Raw genomic sequence first — 18,835 nt, forward strand, 5'->3', positions numbered from 1 at the left:
ATGGTTTTTCATTCTTTTATTAAATCCTAATGTTAATTTTAAGTTTTAATATAATGTCTTTTCATAAAATTGAAATTAATAGTGAACAGAAAATTACTGGATCTCAAAATTGGATTTTTAGCAGTAATGTGTTAACATGAAGAATAGCTTTTAGGAGCAGATCTTGAAAACATTTTTATACATGAATGATTTGTATGCATTTATTTCTCTGAACTCTCAAACTGCTCATGTCAGTGAAATATCCGAGTGCATACTGTTTGCCAGATATGGCTTTAACAACCAAAAGCCTAATAAAGACCTTAGTCTTGTGGGTTCAAAGTATGGTACTTGCTCTCAAACTTTGTGTGACTTGAGTGTGACATTTCATATTGTCTGTTTCTATGTTCAGAGATATAGTTTCTATAACGTATGTTATAACTTCCCCATAGTTTTCCGTAATGTGTATCACCAGAGATGTACGACTACAGATGTCTGTTCACATGGTCCTAAAGAAAATAAAAGTAAGACTGATATTGGATAGCATAAACCATCCACACAGCTATGGTTAAATGCCTGTCAATGTTTTCATTATAAATTCATATTTTCTGGGGTTTATATGTTGAACATAAAAATTTGCTCTGGGTTTAAGTATGCCATACAACATCTCAGATGAATGTACTTGTTCCTCAGAACTGGCTGGGGGGAAGAAATTAAAACTCATCTGTATTCAGCTAAATTTTTAAAAAATGCAAATATCAATTTGGATCAAAAATAGATTTTTAAATTTAAAACACAGTCTTAGAAATACGTGGTTGACTGCCTCCCAGAAGTTACGAGGAGGACTCTTGAAAAGAGAGTAAAATATGTGCTATGTGATCACACTAGTGAATAGCATGTGAAACCATTCATGTGTCATTATTATATAAATGTCTGTGTTTATGTTTGTCTTTTAGTCATATGATAGTAGAACACTGTATTATCATAATAGAGCATGATATCATATTTTTAGAATAGCTTTAAAATGAGTTTTAAAAATTACATATAGCTGTCTTAATGGGAGTATATTTGATGTACTGTATTTACAAATGTTTCCTTTGTACAATAGTATTCAGTCTAGAATGCCTTACTTAATGCATTTTACGATGAAATTTATTTGTAGGTATCTCTTACACTCTTAAGAATGCCTGATACTTGCTAAACTTGGGATCATAAAGAAGACTAGAAGCCTTCTGTTATGTTCCCTAGAGTTTGTACTCTGTTTTTTTGCTCTTTTTAAGTCTTTGTTCTGGGGGAGTTTTGTGCTCTCCCTCATCTGCTCAGGAGACAGATGCTGCTCATCCCTGCCCCACCTGGGTGGAAGCTCCTCAGTGATTCTTGCACTGAGAAGCACTGGAATGATGAGACATTTCTTGTGCTCCCAGATCATGCACAAAGACAGTACCTTAATGTGTTCCCTGATGGATCTTTTAAGGTTGTTTTCATTCCCTTCCTGCCCCCATAAAGGATCCACCACAAACCTTTTCCACCCTTCTTGCAGGAATGTTTTAATTCTGGGAGTTCATAAATTTCCTGTGTTCCATTCCTGAGCCTTCTGCAGCTCAGGCTTAGTGTATTTTCTGCTTAGTTGTGTATGGAAAAGATGAATTTTCAGCAAGATGGTTCTGGGGTTTAAAGTTTCTCATGAAAAGTTACTTTTTTTAGTTATTGGAGTGTCTAACAGGAGGACTAAGAAGTCCTTTAAGGACTGCCTTCACTTTTTTCCCTTCAATTAAAAGCAACTCCTGGCTTTGTCTTTTCTCTGAGGAGTATGTGATCAAAGTTTCAGAGAAGAATGTGATGTAATGGAGAGATGATAGCACACAGAAAGGAAGGATATTTTCTATATTGCTAAGCTGAGGGAGGACAAGCCAGAAAATGTGCACTAATTGAATGTGAGCCGTAAAGTCAGTAAGAGTGTGTTGGGAAACAATGGAGGAGATGATCACTTAGGGAATGTATGAGCTTGGAATTTGATGGAACCTTAAATGGATCTAGAGTGTGGACTGGGATTCAGGCACTAGAGGCTCAAACATTACTATAACTTAGCTGCTAGCTTAAGCATAGGTTGCAACAACACAGATCATGATGTGGGGGTAAGTGAGTAGAAACGAGTAGTGTCCCAGAGAATGCTAAGAAGGGGAAATTGTTCTTAGTTACAAGCTAAATATGTATCTCAGTTTGTGATTTCCTTCAAAATAAGCTGTGTTGGGAAGGGGTGCATGACTAGGGTAGAAAAGTGCCCTCTGCTCTGTCTGGAGAAGAGGTTCTTGTGGGACAGGAGGTGCTGGCATCCCAGGTCTGGTGCTGGCAGCTTTGTGCACTGTGGGTAAGAACTCCCTCATCAATGCTCTGGCCCAGGTCAGGGAGTCCCAAGGAGAGCAGAGCAGGGAAAGGCTTGACCGAATCCTCTTAAAGCCCTTTTACAGGGCTTGATCCCATCTTCATGACCCATAAGGCGTGGCTGAATTTTAATGAAACATAAGGAATTCCAGAAGGCCCATTAGGGAATGAAATTGGTAGTTACAAACCTTTTTGACTGTTTCTCTACCTTTAGTCCTGAAGCAGATTGAGAGGGGAGGCAGTTACAGTGTTTTCTGTGGTGGTAATAGCAGAGCATGAACTGGAGCAGTGTCCCAGCAGTTCCTCTCTTCCTGCTGGGTATGTCCCTCAGTGCTTGCAGAAGTGGGATGAAAGGCCACAGAGCAGGCGGTGCTTTTGCAAAAGCACTCCTTACCCTCCACAGTTGGAGACAGACCAAGTTTTGCAGGGGGTTAGATCTGGGCTGTTACAGAGAATTGGAGGAGGGGAAAGACCTTCCCCCAGCCCTCTCCTTTCCTCCACCCCCATCCCAAGTACAGATTAAGGAACCTTGAGTCTTGAAATCCAGTGCTCATTTCACAGGCCACACATCACTATTGTGGAGGAAGCAGCAGGAGGATTTAGCAAGAGCCTGAATGCCAAAATAAGCTACACGCCACTGCTGGAAAATGCTGACTTTTTAATTGTTTCTGCTGCAGGGTTAAACCTTTATTAAAGCTGTGTGAATAAACTTATTTTGATGACTTACTGAAATATTTGAAATGCGAAAGGTAACATAAAGCACTCTTACTAAATTCATCTTAATCCCGCTGTTAATAAAATCCCTTTCCATATGTTGGGCACCCTTCTACTGGTTCAGTCAGAAATCTACTGACCAGATAAAGAGTGCTCAGTGTCTCTGTCTTTCTTGTTTTTAATTTAAACAAATGTAGTGCCTGTGAAAGGTGCTAGGATAACATCAGCAAAACAAAAGTCTCTTTGTATGTTAGAGGGGAGAGGAAGAGAAATCCATCATTATAAATATTCCCCCCTCTACTGCCTTACCAATAGATCTTGATCTTGTCTTGCCTGGTTTGCATCCAAGAGTAAGGCAAATAGGTCAGCTGCCCTGTGCACTCTGTCTTTGGCCATCTCAGCAGAAACGATAACAAATGTGGCAGTTTATAACATAATGAGCTTTTGCTCCACTTAATTGAAGGTTCTTCTATTCACCAACCTCTGCTGAGCAGCCACATGCTGTTGTTGCAGCAATACTAGTGAAGATGACAGCTCAAAAAGCTCCAGAGGAAGCTGCCTCCATCTCCACCAGCTAGAGCAGGATAGTGGTTGACTCCTCTCAGTTTTTATAATTTGGAAAGGTTGTGAGACCAAGATTGTGTCTAGTAGTGACATTTATTTCATTGATGTCAGATATGGAAGTAAAGTAGACATGCCTGGAGAGGACAAAAGGAGCAGATTTTCTTTCTCCCCTTTCCCACTACGCAAAACAATTCAGTCTTTTGTTAAATGTTTTTTACATTCACAGGGAGGAGAGGCAGCTTCAGGTTTCTTTTTTCTTTTCCAGGGAATGTCTCTTTGGCTTGCATGGCTGCCTTAGCTGTGTAACTTGCTGCAAGTAGGTTTGCAGACCTGTGGAAACAATAGATGCTGCCTATATGGGCCTGCTGGGGTCCCAGTACCACCTTCTGTGCAGAGAAAACAAGTGCATAGAGATGCATTAGCTGGCAGTTCGAAGTGATTTTTTTTTTCCTTGAGAAATTTGCTGTCTTACATGGGAGATTTCTGATGGTGATTCAAAATATATGTCTTTGTATTAAACAAGAGTTGTGCTGATGACCAGGTGGAAAAAATAAATGTGACAGCTCTGTTACTTGATTGTATGGGAAGTTTGCAAATTTGCAGAGAAGGGACTTGCCCTTCCCTTGTGGCCATCTGACCCTCCTGTGTGTTAAGTAAACAATTTTTCAAAAAGACAGTTAGGTTTTGGGTGGTGCTCTTTTAAGATAGAACCTGGAATTTGACCCAAAATTCAAACTGCTGTCCTGGTACCTGGCTTTTGGATTTTCAACGCACAATATAGTGGAAATGGTCTTCGCTCCATTACTCCTAATGCTTGCATGAAACTGCAAATGGTATTTCAACAGCAGGTGGGAGTTAGCTACCTACAGCAAGAAAGCAAAGGAGCCACAGATCTGTTTTTCAATGTGTAAAACATTTACAGCGTTTTTTTAATGATGAAGTTTGAATTTTACTTAAACCTGACCTCCCAACATTTCAGAGGGAGTTCTGAAACTGAAGTTTCAGTTTCTTTTGCAACATCTCTCCTAGTTACCAGCAAGCTAAGGTAATTTGAAATGGCCCATGAGGGGATTATAAAAAGAACTATCATGTCAAATACACGTTTTATAAAATTATGTTTTCCAAATGCAAACCAATAGAACTGTTTGCAATGTGACCATTCTCAAGAGTTGTTCTTTTTTGAATTAGATCTGTTCCTGGCTTGTTTGCAGTGAGAGAACACTGCAGTATTCTCCCAGTGAGAAGACTAGAGGCTGCAGAGAACAAATTAAACAGATATTAAAATATATGGGAGAGAGTTGTGAGTTTGCCTTTTCCTAATAAGACAGTGAGGCAAAACTGGCAGCAAGAGGCATAAACTCTGTAAATGAAATCGGAAGTAACAAGAGTTTCCATTTTTAATAATGCTAAGTGTTAGCAATAGCATATGTAAGGATATTTATTAAAAGAAATATATGCAAATATTTTTTTAGTTTTGTGGAATTCCTCTTAATATCAGTTTGAGGTGATTTACCATCAATCTACCAAGGTCTGACTCACTCATGAACGGACAGGCTTTGGGAAGCAGGGAGATGTATACTTAGAGCCAGATCCTGTAATCTGATGTACATTCATAGACTCTTAACTAGCTATGCATATTCTCAACTGTCTGCCTCACAGGTCACATTGCAGGATTGGGGCTGGATATGAAAAATGTACTGGAAGGCCCCTAAAAAACTGCTTGGTTATACTAAAAGAAGTTCTGAAAACTAGAAGCCAAATTTATTAAATGGCCGTGCTCTGCTGGAACATTTGATCTTGCTGTATTTAGTTCAGGAAGTCTGAGTGGTATGTACTCAGTGCATGACTGTAATGTCCATTAATGCTAGTGGAATATAAGCATAGGTAGAAGAGGGAAAATGTATGCTGTGTCTTCCATGAAGTTGAAATACTGAGTTAACTTCAGTGATAGGAAGCAACAAAACATAAGAGAAAATTGTTAGAATGGCTCATAGAAAGCTATCAGACAAAATGCCACCATATTTCAGGGCATGTCAGACACTAATCACCACCCTCTGGTGTGTTGGAACAGGTGACGGGCTGAGTGGTGAGGAGTAATGGTCTGCTAACTTGTGTCCGTCTATTTGAACATATCTTGTTGCTGGTTTTCTTGTGATTGCTTATAGGGAAGGAATGTTATGAACCACAGGTTTGAAAAGGTCAATTGGAACTTATATGTGAGGTGAGATGCTTAATGTCTTCATTATCAGGTCAACACCCAGAAAATACTTTCTGTTCACTTAATTTGTACAGCAGACTTCAGAGCTGAACTCTGAAATGCCCAGTCTGCAGGTGAACAGTAAATGGCAGCATGCACTGCCTTGCTTTTCATAAAAAAGAAACATTCCTAAACACAAGAATACTCTGAAGGCTCCAAGAAGGGTTTCTGTTGATGTTTGTTTCACCATCCTCAGTTTTTTCTTTTTTCTTTTTTCTTTTTTCTTTTTTCTTTTTTCTTTTTTCTTTTTTCTTTTTTCTTTTTTCTTTTTTCTTTTTTCTTTTTTCTTTTTTCTTTTTTCTTTTTCCTTTTTTTTTTTTTTTTTAATGCATTAAGATTTGTGAGGCTGGTCTTCTCCTCACAAAGCCTACCATCCTGCTCCAGGATCATAAGTGCCTTTCGCGCTGCTGTAGCTGGGGCTGAAGGCAAGTGTCTGCTGGTGACAGCTGCCTGTACACTGCTCTTCGTAGGAGTGCCAACCCCAAGGAAGGCACCATGGGGTGCTGATTAGAGAGACTTAATCTGGCCTTCGATCCGGCAGTGGAATGTAGAGGGGATTTTGTCTGCCTTTGGAAGCCAGCGTTCACCTCTTAACAGCTGCATCTAACTGGAACTCAGAACATAGCTGCCCTGGGCTTTTCTAAAAGTCATTGCTGAGAACACCACCTCCAAAGAAAAAGAGTGCTAATCCAGGCTCTCTTATTCTCATGCTGCATTCAATTTAGCCTCACCTTTAATCAGTAACCACACTGATATAAAGCTGTTTGTAGAACTGATGACCTTTTCTCTTGTTTGCTTCAAGTTGTATGTTTTGCCAGTGAACTGTGAGCCTGCCTTTACGACTGAGCTGCTGAAGCATTTTGTTTCCTCTATGGAGCCTTTCCACAGTCCAGATCTCATCCCATCTATGGAGAACCAGACTGAGGAAGGTGGTCAGCCTGCCCATTTATTCCTTGGTTTAATAGTGAGCTCAATAACAGCTCCATTACTAGTGGCAGTTTTTCTCTTGTTGGGCATATCTTTGCATAGCTTTATGTTGTCCCCTCCCAAGATACAAACAGTTCGCTTGAATGTGACAGTCACCTCATGTCATAAAGGAACAGCTGCAAAACCAGAAGCAGACACTCTTTTACCAAAAATTGTGCACTTCTGTCCCTCTTGCATGTAGTTTTTTTTTTCCCTAACGGAAGGAATGTAGTCCTAGAATCTCATCCAGTAGTTTTTAGGATTCATTGCATTTTTGTAGAAGCTTGTAGGCTATCCCTGTTTCAGATAACATACCCTTATATCCTCTGCAGTCAGGGATGAGTCTTACTTTACCTCCTTGCCTCTATGGCAATGGGAAATAGCACGATCCATTTACTGGGCTATCGTTGTTGCCAGCAGTTAAATAGTAAATACAATTAATTGAATAGGGCCATTCTTGAATGCTGAGGGCTGGACCAAGAGATTTCCTTTACAATTTGTCATGCAACTTTTTGTTGATCAGTACTCATATTACAAACTGAAGAATCTGTTATTGGGGATCAGTTGCAATTTTAGCCCAGTGCAGTTTGGCAATATTCCCCTGCAGACATAAATAATTGTATTATAAAGCATAAGGTTAATTATTAAAACAAGGCATGCAAAAGATCTTTTTTTAACATGCTTCCTACTTCTGATCATTGTTGTGGATCATGCAGCATCTAGAAATTTTCTTATGCATGTAGTGAATCCATAGATTGGAGAACATTAAATTTGTAAAACAGATGAAAAATTATTTAGGGAAAGTAAAGGGGCATACATACTGACCATTTTTTAGAACACTCAGTATTTTCTCTTTTTTCAAAGCAAAGTTATGCTTAGTCTACCTTTTTTTTTTTTTTGCAGCAATTAAGTAGCAAATAGAATTTATTTTTTTAACATGGGTAAATATTTTAAAAAGTGAAGAGATGTTGGTTTGTAAGATTCTTTGTTGCTCTCTAGACTACTTTTTAAAACTGAAATTATAGAGAAAATACTGTCTCTCAAATAGTTTCTTTCTGAGCTGCGTAATGCAAGATAACAATAGCTATTTATATAATGCATATGCTTCCTTTCCCTGTTAGCTATACTTTGAAAGACTTATTAGTCCTAGAGTCCTGCACGTTTGGAGAATAAAAACCTCCAAAGTTTGACATCTTTAAATAAGCAACCAAATGTTATAAAGAACAAACCTCACTTACAGTTAGGAAACAATATTTACATTTAAGGTTGAAAAGCCAGGATGTAGGAAAATTTTGCTAATTTGGAAGGTGACCTTTAAGTGCACCAAAACCAAATAATTTGTAAGCTATGGCACAGGGCACATTCCTGCAAAATTTGTGTGAATACTGCTTTAGTGGTTCTTGAAAGACAAACAAAGAGACCTGGAATGAAATCTTTATCCCTCTCCCAAATAAGATTGAAGCTAACAAAGGCATACAGCAGTGCTCTTTCAAAGCTTGCCATTAAAATGAAGGCCCTGCAGCACAGCTAATGAGATGGGTCAGAGTGGAAAACAATCTGTTTTTAAGAATGTTTAGATCAAAAGTAATTTCTAATCTATGAAATAAAGTCGCTTTTCAATACTTCTCTTTCACTAGTAAAGCTTTTTATGTTTGCACTATTTACTTCAATCAGATGTTTTCAATTTTACTTTTTTCTTCCTGAAAATACTTCCTAGGGTTAGTCGGTAGTGACCAACAGCATTATTCTTTTTCTCTCTCTCCCCTATTCACCCACCCCCACACATTAAAAATTGAGAAAAGAAGAGGGGGAGGAAGAAAGAAACATCTTTTCTTAAATGATTTGCAAGCATCTGTGCTCTAAGCTACTTTTTATGAACGCTCCTTAGTAATGACTGAAGGTAAAAAAGCAGAAAAGCATCCAATGTTAGGAAATTGCAATCCAATACCATGTAATTTAAACCTGCCATTGCCTCTCCTGTACTAAATGACATACAGATGGGTAGCTCTGTTGCCTCTACTTTGGGAACACAATTGGTCTTTTTATGAGTGTATATACATTACTAGTAAAAAATATTTTTGTCAGGAGTGTTTATTTCTTATTGTACCATATTTTAATTACTGTCATAATTAGAGTGCTTTTTCCCTGCCATATTTTGTCAGCTAATTTTTGCCAATGATTATCAAAGTTACCTGAATATTTTGCAATTTGTGTTACTACTTTCGGAATTTTCATTCCCCAAAGTAACCTTATTTTTGTTTTTTGCTTTCTCAGTGTGAATTTTTGCATTATACAAATGTCAATTTTTTACAGTAATCCTTATGTACTCCTTGGATTTTCTGTGTGAACTAAGCGAAGTGTTTAGATTTTCAGAGGAGGGTAATTTCAACACCCTCCTTTGCAACAAATTTTACAAGATTATCGTTGAACCTTGTACAGCTTTGTGCATACAGAAATTACTTACTCCTCAGGACTCCTATTCTAGTGCTCTAACAGTTAAAAAAGAAAAATACTACTGTTATAAAGGATGAGAATGCAACTAGAAGTTAAATCAACTTTACCGTAATTCTGAGGGTTAGAATTGCTTTTCAGGTACTTTAAAGGGGACTGAAATTGCCAGATGTTGTGGCTAAACATCATATGCCCATTACCGTAAGTCTCCAATATAGATGTCTTGTAAAGAATGTTTCGACTGTAGATTTTTGCAGATTTTTTTTAATGGTCAAAAAATGTTACTTTCTTGTGAATGATTGTGTGCGCAGCAATTTAGCGTATAACACACCAAAGGGCTTTGGCTATAGCACGTTGTCACTGCTCCAGTGGAATCACCTGGCTCGCTATAAAAATTCTTTTCTATACTTATATTTGAAGAAATAATCAGCTGCAGTTCAGCTGAGCCATTCTTTGTGCATTAGGGACCAGTCTGGTCATTGACAAGTAAATGCAGAAGCTATACTGTGGCTGTCTGCCAAAGCAATTATTCAGGATTTAAGCTAAAAAGGGTCTTTCTTCCATATCCTCTCCTTTTGCAGGGTCATGTAGGGATAAAAAGGACTGTAAGGTGGTCTTTTCCCAGGAGGAGCTGAGGAAGCGGCTGACACCCCTGCAGTACCATGTCACTCAGGAGAAGGGGACTGAAAGGTAAGGCAGGATGAAGGAAACTCAGATCTAAAACCACAGACATCTTTCTTTTCTACCCCTCCTCTTACTGCTGTTTCCTCATCTTCCCTACCAAGTTTTGTTGGTTGGTTTTTTTCTTTCTTCCAGGATTTCTGCACTTGTTTACTAACCCCTACAAATTAACACTACTGCAAAGACAAGCATCTGCAACAGGGAGGCCAGGGCCAAGGGTCTTGTGTGACTTTTTCCTTTAATGAACACTGCATGTCTTATAAAGTCACCAGGCTTATATTTAGAGTCTGTTTTTAGTTTACTACAAAACGTGTGGAAGTAATAGTGGTTTAGGTACACTTTTTTTGGAAGACATTGCAGTAAGCAGAACCACGAGGGAAATGGCCCTGTGCCAGGAGGCTGGAGTTTTGAAGGTGGCCATTGTAAGTATAGACATTTTGGCTGCAGAAAGAAGGTAGCATAATTTAGTTCTTTTCCACCCCACTCCAATTTCTTTTTGAAGCACATGTGGAGAAGGTATTTATTGGCTCATTTGTGGTTGGAATGTCAAAAATTTTCAATAACTGCCCTCACATGGCTTTAGTCGCTGGAACCCAGCCTCAAGTCCTGGAGGGAAAAAAAAAGGACTGGCTTCCAAGATTGTTTTTAGTGAATAAAGTCTCTCTCTCAGCTGATTCCAGCCAAAGGTAACTTGCCAAGGCCCAGCCATTTTTGTTGTCTAATTTATACCACTGGGCTTGGCGTAAGGCCGTGGTATTACCTCTGCTCTAAACGTACTAATGATGTAACTGCTTGTTTTCATTCATGAGCTGAAAGGGCTCCCTGCTGCACGTGGGGTCCTGGTTAATAGGCAAACCTCTTCCTAACAGCACTGAATTTGGTGGCTGAATGTGCCAGAGAGACTGGTGGGGACAGTCCCCCTCTCTGCCTCAGCCCTCTCCGTCCTGCTGCAGCCCTGGCGGGGCACAGGGACAGTGGCATTTGCTGGGAGGCCTGTCTCACCTTCCCCCAGCCCTCCACGCCCTTGTGTACGGGACCAACAACGTGATTTAATGCACACAAACAATCGGAGATTAGGTCATTCTTAAAAATCCTGTTTATAAAAAAAAATTGGACCTCATAAAAAGGGTGAAAGGATAATAAAAACAAGCTGCTGAGCACATAGGCTTTTTGTTGGGCTAGCGCAGCTGATTCGTATTAGGTGAATGACCTCCTAGCCTTTTAGATTGTTAACTTAGAAAAATATTCCCTTAAAGCTGGAATATTGCTTTTCAACTGAAAATATAAGGCGCGCACAGCTTGAAATCCTGGAGCAATTATTTCATTTTCAGCTGCAATGTCTCTGCCGCCGGGGCAGCCGGCGTTGGCCTGACCCAGTGCCATGGCTCTGCAGTGCCCGGGCGGCCTCACACCTTGCTCCACTGCAGCCGCCAGGCCCTGCACACGGCCCAGAGATGGACACAGCGACGTGCAGCAGGTTGAGCTACGTGCCAAACAATCCATATTTACAAAAACTTGACATTTCACTTGCCAGACAGGGGAAGACTCCTGTTTAACCCGTTTTTGTTTTTGCTGTTGTTCCAGCCTTTGAACTGTGGGACAATTTGCTTCCTTTTGCATGATGCGTAACATCAGGTGCTCACTAATAAGGACATTCCCCTTTTCCTGTGCCTGCTTTATTTGCTGCCTTTAATATAAAACAACCGTTAACTTAGAAATTGTGGGTTTCTTCTATAACATTTTTCTAAAGATTCAGCTATTTTAATAATTAAGAAAACCCCAATTTCCTTTATTTAATTTTAAAATGTAGTGTTGTTGTTTTCCCAGTGCCTTTGAGGGAGAGTACACACACCATAAAGCTCAAGGAATATACAAATGTGTTGTTTGTGGAACTCCTTTATTCAAGTGAGTAAAATATGCTAAATATAGTTTTGAGATTTCTGTCTCCTAGGTTGTATGTAATCTTGTATATATTTCATATATTATTGTATAAAGTCATTTCATAGAATCACAGAATGATGAAGTCATTCAACCTTTTAAGGAATACAAGAGAAGCAGTGTAAATAATGCTGTAGTAAAATTAGTCTTATAGTAAATATAAAAAATTAGAACAAATAAGATAGGAAGATAACATTCAGGTAAAAGAGCAAATGTGACAGGAAAAAAATTGTAATTTAATTTTTTTTTCTATATGCAGCTATACCAAGAAATTGCAACAGTCTTTCACTGTGTAAAAAAGATACTGAAGTTTGACTGTTAGGATTACATACAGGTAGCTTTAAGAGATTGCAGGTGATGGTGCTGAATTTTGCACACAGCATTTTAGCTGATGACGTATAGATGCTTTATTGAGAGTTCAAGCAGTTAAGAAAACAAAACCAATGAAAATTGCATTACTTACTGAATTTCCATTCATCCCAATTAGCACATGGAGAGCTGGTTTAAAAATACTTTTTAGAAGTACTGTGGGAGTTATGGCCCTAAATTTGATGTTGGAAGCAATGCTAATGGAATTCCCTTGATCACTGCATTGTTCTGCACAGATTCAGTTGCTGTTTATGTGCTTTTTCTTATTTCTGGTGGCTTGTGTTTATTCTGATGAAGAATTTAATTTTTTTCTTTTTTTTCCCCCTCAGTTTCCCCTAACTCAGCCCCTCTCACTTGAAGAGGTATCTTTACAAGAGCATGAAGCAAGATGGTCAGGATGGCACTAAAAGTATAGAACACTGTGCCAGTCATAGGTGAAAGGAAAATACAATTGATGTAGCTCTAGAATCACCAAATGTGGTAGTGATAGCTGTCCACAAGAGACTGTCTGTAAAATGAAAGAGGCACCTCATCTCTATAATGTCCGATTCCTCTCTTAGAAGGATTACCTGCGGAAACTGATAACAATGTGAATCTTTTGGGTTGAAAATCTGATGGTTACAGACATAGTCAAGACAGTAATCTCATGTCATGTGTTACTCTAGTCCTTGGCTTGAGGGTGCAGAGTGGGGATTCAAAGTCTCCATAACCTGTTTTTCTACTCTGCTGCTTAGACATTCCACTGCTTACTATAGCTAAATCTTTTAGGGGGAGATCCTGGCTCTGTTGAAGCAAATTCATATTTAGCAAATGAATACAATGGAGTCAGGATTTCACCTTCAAGACTCGTTTGCTTTCTATCATCTGATGGAAAAAGGGTTTTTTTGCGGGGTGAGTTTTGGACTGCAGTAGTATACAAAAATGAATGTGAACTAGTTTCCAGTTGCCTTCAAAATAGTTTTATGATGGGAAAAAACTGCAATATGAGACTTATCTGTGATTATCTCAAGTGCACAGTATGCTCTGGCATAGTCCTGAGTTAATGAGTTGGATTTCTCTTTGTAAAATGAGCTGTATGGAAATGCCTCTGTTTTCTGACTGTCTTTGAGACTGCTGTGGATTTTATGGGAGGAGAGAGGGAAAGAAGGAAGTTTTTTTTAATTTTAATAATTCCAGGCCAGTGGGCACCTGAAGAAAACACCTGACCTACTATGTCCTAAGATTAGATTGGCCTTAACTCAGTCTGCCCAAAGTCTTTGTGTTGCCTTGTGAGCTCTTGCTACCTCTGGCCTACATCTAATTCAGCCAGTTGTTCTGAAGTGGCTGGTAGCAGTGGGAAAAAAAATGCAAAAGCCAGTAGAAGTCTATCTTCTTTTGTTTATTGACCTCAAAGTAGCAAGATATAATGTCTTCCTCAATCAAGGAAGATAGATTTCTGAATCTTGGTTGCTGACTTAGCCCAGATAGCTAAAAAAAAAGTGAGAAGGAAACATAGATAAGAGAATGCAAAATACTTTTTACTACGTTTTCCCCATAGAATGTAAATCACTGAAGTATTTCCTTAGGAGTAAGATGGGAGTACAATACAAAGAATGTCTCTTGCCCCATTTAAAATGCAAGTAATTTTTGTGGTGGCATGGGATTTTTTTTGGTTTTTGTTTTTTCTAATTTCCAAATAGCCATCTGAAACGTGCATTTACATTTGTTTCTCATTGATGTCCATTAATTTTTTTGTTCTTATGTCATTGTAATCTGTAAATATATATATTTGGACTATGGACCTGTCAGTTTAACTGGGAAAGAGACTGGAGCTTTAGCAGTAATATTAACAAACTTCAACTTTTAACATTTCTGATTTACGCTGTTTCATTACCATGTGACACACGAGGTCAGGGAACACATGAATTTTACACTCCAGATGAAAGACCTGTTTTTTGGTAAGTCTTTAAAATAGAACTTTGACTCTATCACATGAAAGATAAAAGAAACAATTAGGAATGTCACATCTCTTCATCTACCTACTTGTGCTAGTGTTATGAGAAACCTCCCAAGTTTTATGGAGGACATGCTTTAACTTTTTCCACAATCAAAGGTGCCTCACACAAAAAATGCATAATCATGCTATTGAATCTTATTATTCCATCTCTGAACTTTCATGCTAGGCAGTCTCCTACATCCCAGTACAGCTGCCTAAAGAAAGTAATAAACAAGAGAGCCAATAAACTAATCTCAAGAACCTCCTTTTCTGCAAGCCAGTTCTTACGCACTTTTGTGTTACACTTACTCCAATCTAGCTGTAGGCTTGTGCTAAAAGAAGAAGCCCTGCTGCCCCCACCTTTCCCTAGGGTGTTTTTTCATGGCTTTCTCTTCACTGGACCTCACCTGGTATGGCTGGAGCATGTCTCAATGCAGAACTTGGACCTGATAGAAAACTATTAAGCCAAAGATAAAGTCCTTATACTTATTAACCATACCCGCTTGTGTTAATTTTTTTTAGTCACGTTTATCATGGCTGGATGGTCTCCACAGCAAGGCTGTGTTTTTCTGTATCAGTTCACAAAGAGCCACCTATGCCACCCAAATCCTTAGTGTTTTCTAAGGGCCAAATGTATTTGCAAGGTTGTGTCTGCTTTAATTTTTCAAGGCATTTTCTTATACATTATGCAAAAATACCATTCTATCCACAGCCATGGAAACAGGAGGTTAAAATGGTCCTGAGTGAAATCCACAACTTGTGCTACTGCCATAGGAGAGAATCTATTCTATATTTAATAAACCATGGTCATGTCCTTTACTATATGCAGGACTGTGAGAAAGATGTGGTATAGATGGGAACTGGGAAGCCTGGGAGAATAATTTCCTTTAAAAAAGAAATATTATTGTTTTATCAGTTTCCAGTTTTTAGGGCTAAAGACTAAATTACCAAGTCTTCATAAAACACCCACTGCTGCCTTTATTGCTTCATGGAAGGAATTCTTGGTAATGGTGTTGGCCAACACTCTTCATTCTTCTGAACATGTACTAGCAGGCATAGCCTTATCCATGTTACATTTTCATTTGATTTTTGTTGAGCTGTGTCAGGTCTTCTGAACATGTCTCAGACATCCAATCAAGAGAAAATGAAAGAGTGGCTGGGCAATGTTATTGTACCATTAACATAGTGCCACTCTTGCCTTCACAAGACAAGGAAGAATTTCAATCATCAGGCTACAAGGAATTTCCTTGCACCGGGGCTGCGTGCTTAATGAATGATCTTTAAGCTTTCTTGCTGATCTTTATATTCTTTGAGGAAGGCATATGAAAAATCAGCACTGGTTATATGTCTAGGAGAGACCATATGAAGTCAACAATATGGTTTCTCTAGTAAGATCCATGAGAACTACTTGAGCAACTTAATCTCTCTTCACTGTCTCTTAGTTTCCTTGAAAGACCGTCTAACCCAGCAGCTTCTACTTAATAACATTTGTTTGAAGTAAGCTGGTTCTCACCAGTGTAGGAATCAACAAATTGTCTACATCGGAAAAGACTTTCAAGATCATTGGGTCCAACTGTTCACCCAGCACTTCCAAGTCCACCACTAAACCATGTTTCCAAGTGCCACATCTACATATCTTTTAAATACTTTCTGTCATGGTGACCCAAACACTTCCCTTGGCAGTCTGTTCCAGTGCTTGACAATGCTTTCCATGAAGAAATTTTACTAATCTTGAATCTAAACCTCCTCTGGTACAACTTGAAGTCATTTCCTCTCATTCTATTGCTTGTTACTTGGGAGAAGAGCTCAACACCCACCTGGCTGCACCCTTCTTTCAGGTAGTTGTAGAGAGTGATAGGGTCTTTCCTGAGCATCATTTTTGTGCTCCAGATCCTTCACCAGCATCCTTATCCTTCTCTGGACACACTCCAGCACCTCAATGTCCTTCTTGTGAGGTCCTAAAACTAAACAGGAGATGCAGCCTCACCAGTGCTGAGTACAGGAGATGATCCTTGTATAGATTCTGATTCTACCATCCTTGTATAGATATTGATTCTAGTATGAATTTCATTGCTGTTTTCAGTGTAAAAGTACAACATATTCTTTGTAAACTTTTAAGCCTGATACATTTTTTTCCCTTGTTTGAAATTTACACTGCTTTGTATTGACTGTTCATCAGTCACTCTGGAAGAAGTAATTTTCAGCTTTCAGTTTTAACCTACTTTTTGCTTTACTACCTGTACATATGTACGTCCAGTAAAAATCAGGTAGGGTGGATTATTGTGGATTATGACTACAGAAGGTACATATTTCTATATTTATCTGCTTATAGCTCTCACATTAAAGACATTCTGTCTCTCTAGACAGAACTCACGCAAAGACTACTCTTCACCATCACTGGAGATATATCAAAGACTTTTAGATGTGGCACGTAGAAACACAGTTTAGTGGTGGACTTGGCAGTGCTTGATTAATGGTTGGACTCGATGATCTTAAAGGTGTTGTCCAACCTAAATAATTCCCTGATGTTAAAATGCTCCTTTTGAATTTGGCTTTTCATCAATATGCAGAACAGGAATTATCACATCATCTGTCAATAGTGAATTTTTTTCTTTAACCAGGCTTATTAAGGAACTAGTACAGCATAATGCTGACTCCATGTCAATCCTTTTGTAATAATAAAACTGTATAATTTAATCTATTTGCCAATTTCAGCCAATTTTTTCAGGGAAGTAGTTATTAAACCTCAAAGATATTAAGTCCTTAAAGCAATAAGAAAACCAGGAGAGAGAACATATTCAAGCTCTCTTTGAGGGGAGACCTGAACAAAAGTTCAACTATGTTACTAGATTGTGGCAGATAATACTATTGCAAATAATATATATTATTGTATTATAACAGAGAATCCATATGAAGGTTGAAGAGAGACAGGCATTAGGGATGTCCAGGTCTGGGAGGTATCTGCCTGAGACACCACAAGATCTGTCCCCTAAGCCACAACGCAGAAGCAAGCCCAGCTTTGCTCTTTCTGCTTGATTCTTAGAACTTGGGGACTTCTCAAATTCCCTGATGGTGTGGGTCTTATAAATTCCTAAGCAGTTACATCAGGTATTAATTTTTATATTGGAATACTGCTGCATTTTTCTTTCTGGAAGCTTGACTTTCAGAAGCTTCCAGAAGCTATTTGGAGTTTCAGCTCCTGGGTATGATCAGTGACCACTTTCCAGGTAATGAATGGTTTGCATTTTCAGAAGGATTAGGTCTATACTTAAAAATAAAATGGAAAAAAGTCTCTTCTCTGGCCCAAAAGGCATGTGGCAAGACATGGCTTGTGTTTTTCAGCATCAATTCCTCTACTTTGAAACAGAGTAGCCTGGCTCATTCTGCTTCTGGGGAATGGTCCCTGGCTTGACAATCCCCTGCAGTTTGCCTAGGTCTTGTCTAGGGTTCTCATCAGCATGATAAGGACCAGTGCCAGGTCCAGGGATGTGTTCACAACTGAGCATTACTGTCCTGGCCTTGCTAGCAATGCTGTAGCAGAAACACTGATACTGCAGCTAGGTATTTTCTGGACCACTGGGAGGCAATCGAAAGAGAGAGGATTGATTGTATTCTGCTCAGTCACCTGGACCAGGATATGGGTTGGCTTGGACTGCATCAGGATCCTGCTAGACCATCATCTCTTCAGCAAACTGCCCATGCCAATATGGAATAGAATTCTTTGAAAATGAAGATATACCAAAGATGCATCATCTTTATGACAGTAACAGATCTTTACTCTATCTAAGTCCTTTTCAGAGAAGAGTAGTATATTGAATGTCTGCCCCTACCAATGCTCTGTTTAGCACACTTGTAGCACAGCCTTGCAAAGGAACAGCCTGGTATAAACTGCTAATGCAAAAGCCTAATGAAGCAAGAGCAATAAATTACTTCTTCCATGTTAAAATGCAAGGATCAGAACTGCAGAGTACTTTCTGAGAGAGCTGTGGGGCTTCCAAAGGCTGTTCCCCATGTTTCCTCAACAAAACCTACACAAACCTGTTAAATACTTCATCATGAAAGGTAAAAGGAAGGGCAGTTGTAACACAACAGCAGAGGTTCTGCAGTAAGTCCTCTTTCCTCTCTCTTTGACAAAGGCCTGCTTCCCTGGCTAGTAGCAGATCTCCGCTAACTTCAGCTGTAGTGTGTCTGTTGACACTGTAATATGTGGCACTGAACAACTGCAGTTTAGTCATACTTAGGAAGGCAGTAGTTTAAAATTCAGACTATAGGAACACATGATGATTATCATTACTCCATTTCTCTCTCTTTCTTAGTACTTGGCAGTCTGAAGATCTGGTATATGATGTCTTTTAAAAGAAACAGGTTGAAACCCTGCACCTCTTTGCAATACAGATAAAATGACCATCATATATTCTATTATGTGTGTTTGACTTAATTATTCCTGGGATCTTTACAAGTATTGTGGAAGCTTGTGCTTAGTTTAATCTTTCCAGTAGCTCACTATTTCCTAGCATATGGTGTGTTGGTACTTGAGCCTACTTGACATTTGTATTGCTATG

General features: G+C 38.9%; 1 protein-coding gene across 2 annotated transcripts in view; it reads left to right on the forward strand.

Annotated features, from left to right (window-relative positions):
* MSRB3 (methionine sulfoxide reductase B3) overlaps positions 1-18,835 on the forward strand; it is an 81,238-nt gene that overhangs the window by 23,590 nt on the left and 38,813 nt on the right. For both annotated transcript variants that reach the window (XM_066183194.1, XM_066183195.1), the window contains exons 3-4: positions 9,892-10,000; positions 11,819-11,896. In XM_066183194.1, the coding sequence (XP_066039291.1) occupies positions 9,892-10,000; positions 11,819-11,896 (187 nt within the window). The remainder of the gene's footprint in view (positions 1-9,891; positions 10,001-11,818; positions 11,897-18,835) is intronic.

This window comes from Chamaea fasciata, unplaced genomic scaffold (genome assembly GCF_029207755.1).
Source record: "Chamaea fasciata isolate MVZ Bird 193981 ecotype frontalis unplaced genomic scaffold, bChaFas1.0.hap1 SCAF_5, whole genome shotgun sequence".
NCBI classification, from domain to species: Eukaryota; Metazoa; Chordata; class Aves; order Passeriformes; family Sylviidae; genus Chamaea; species Chamaea fasciata.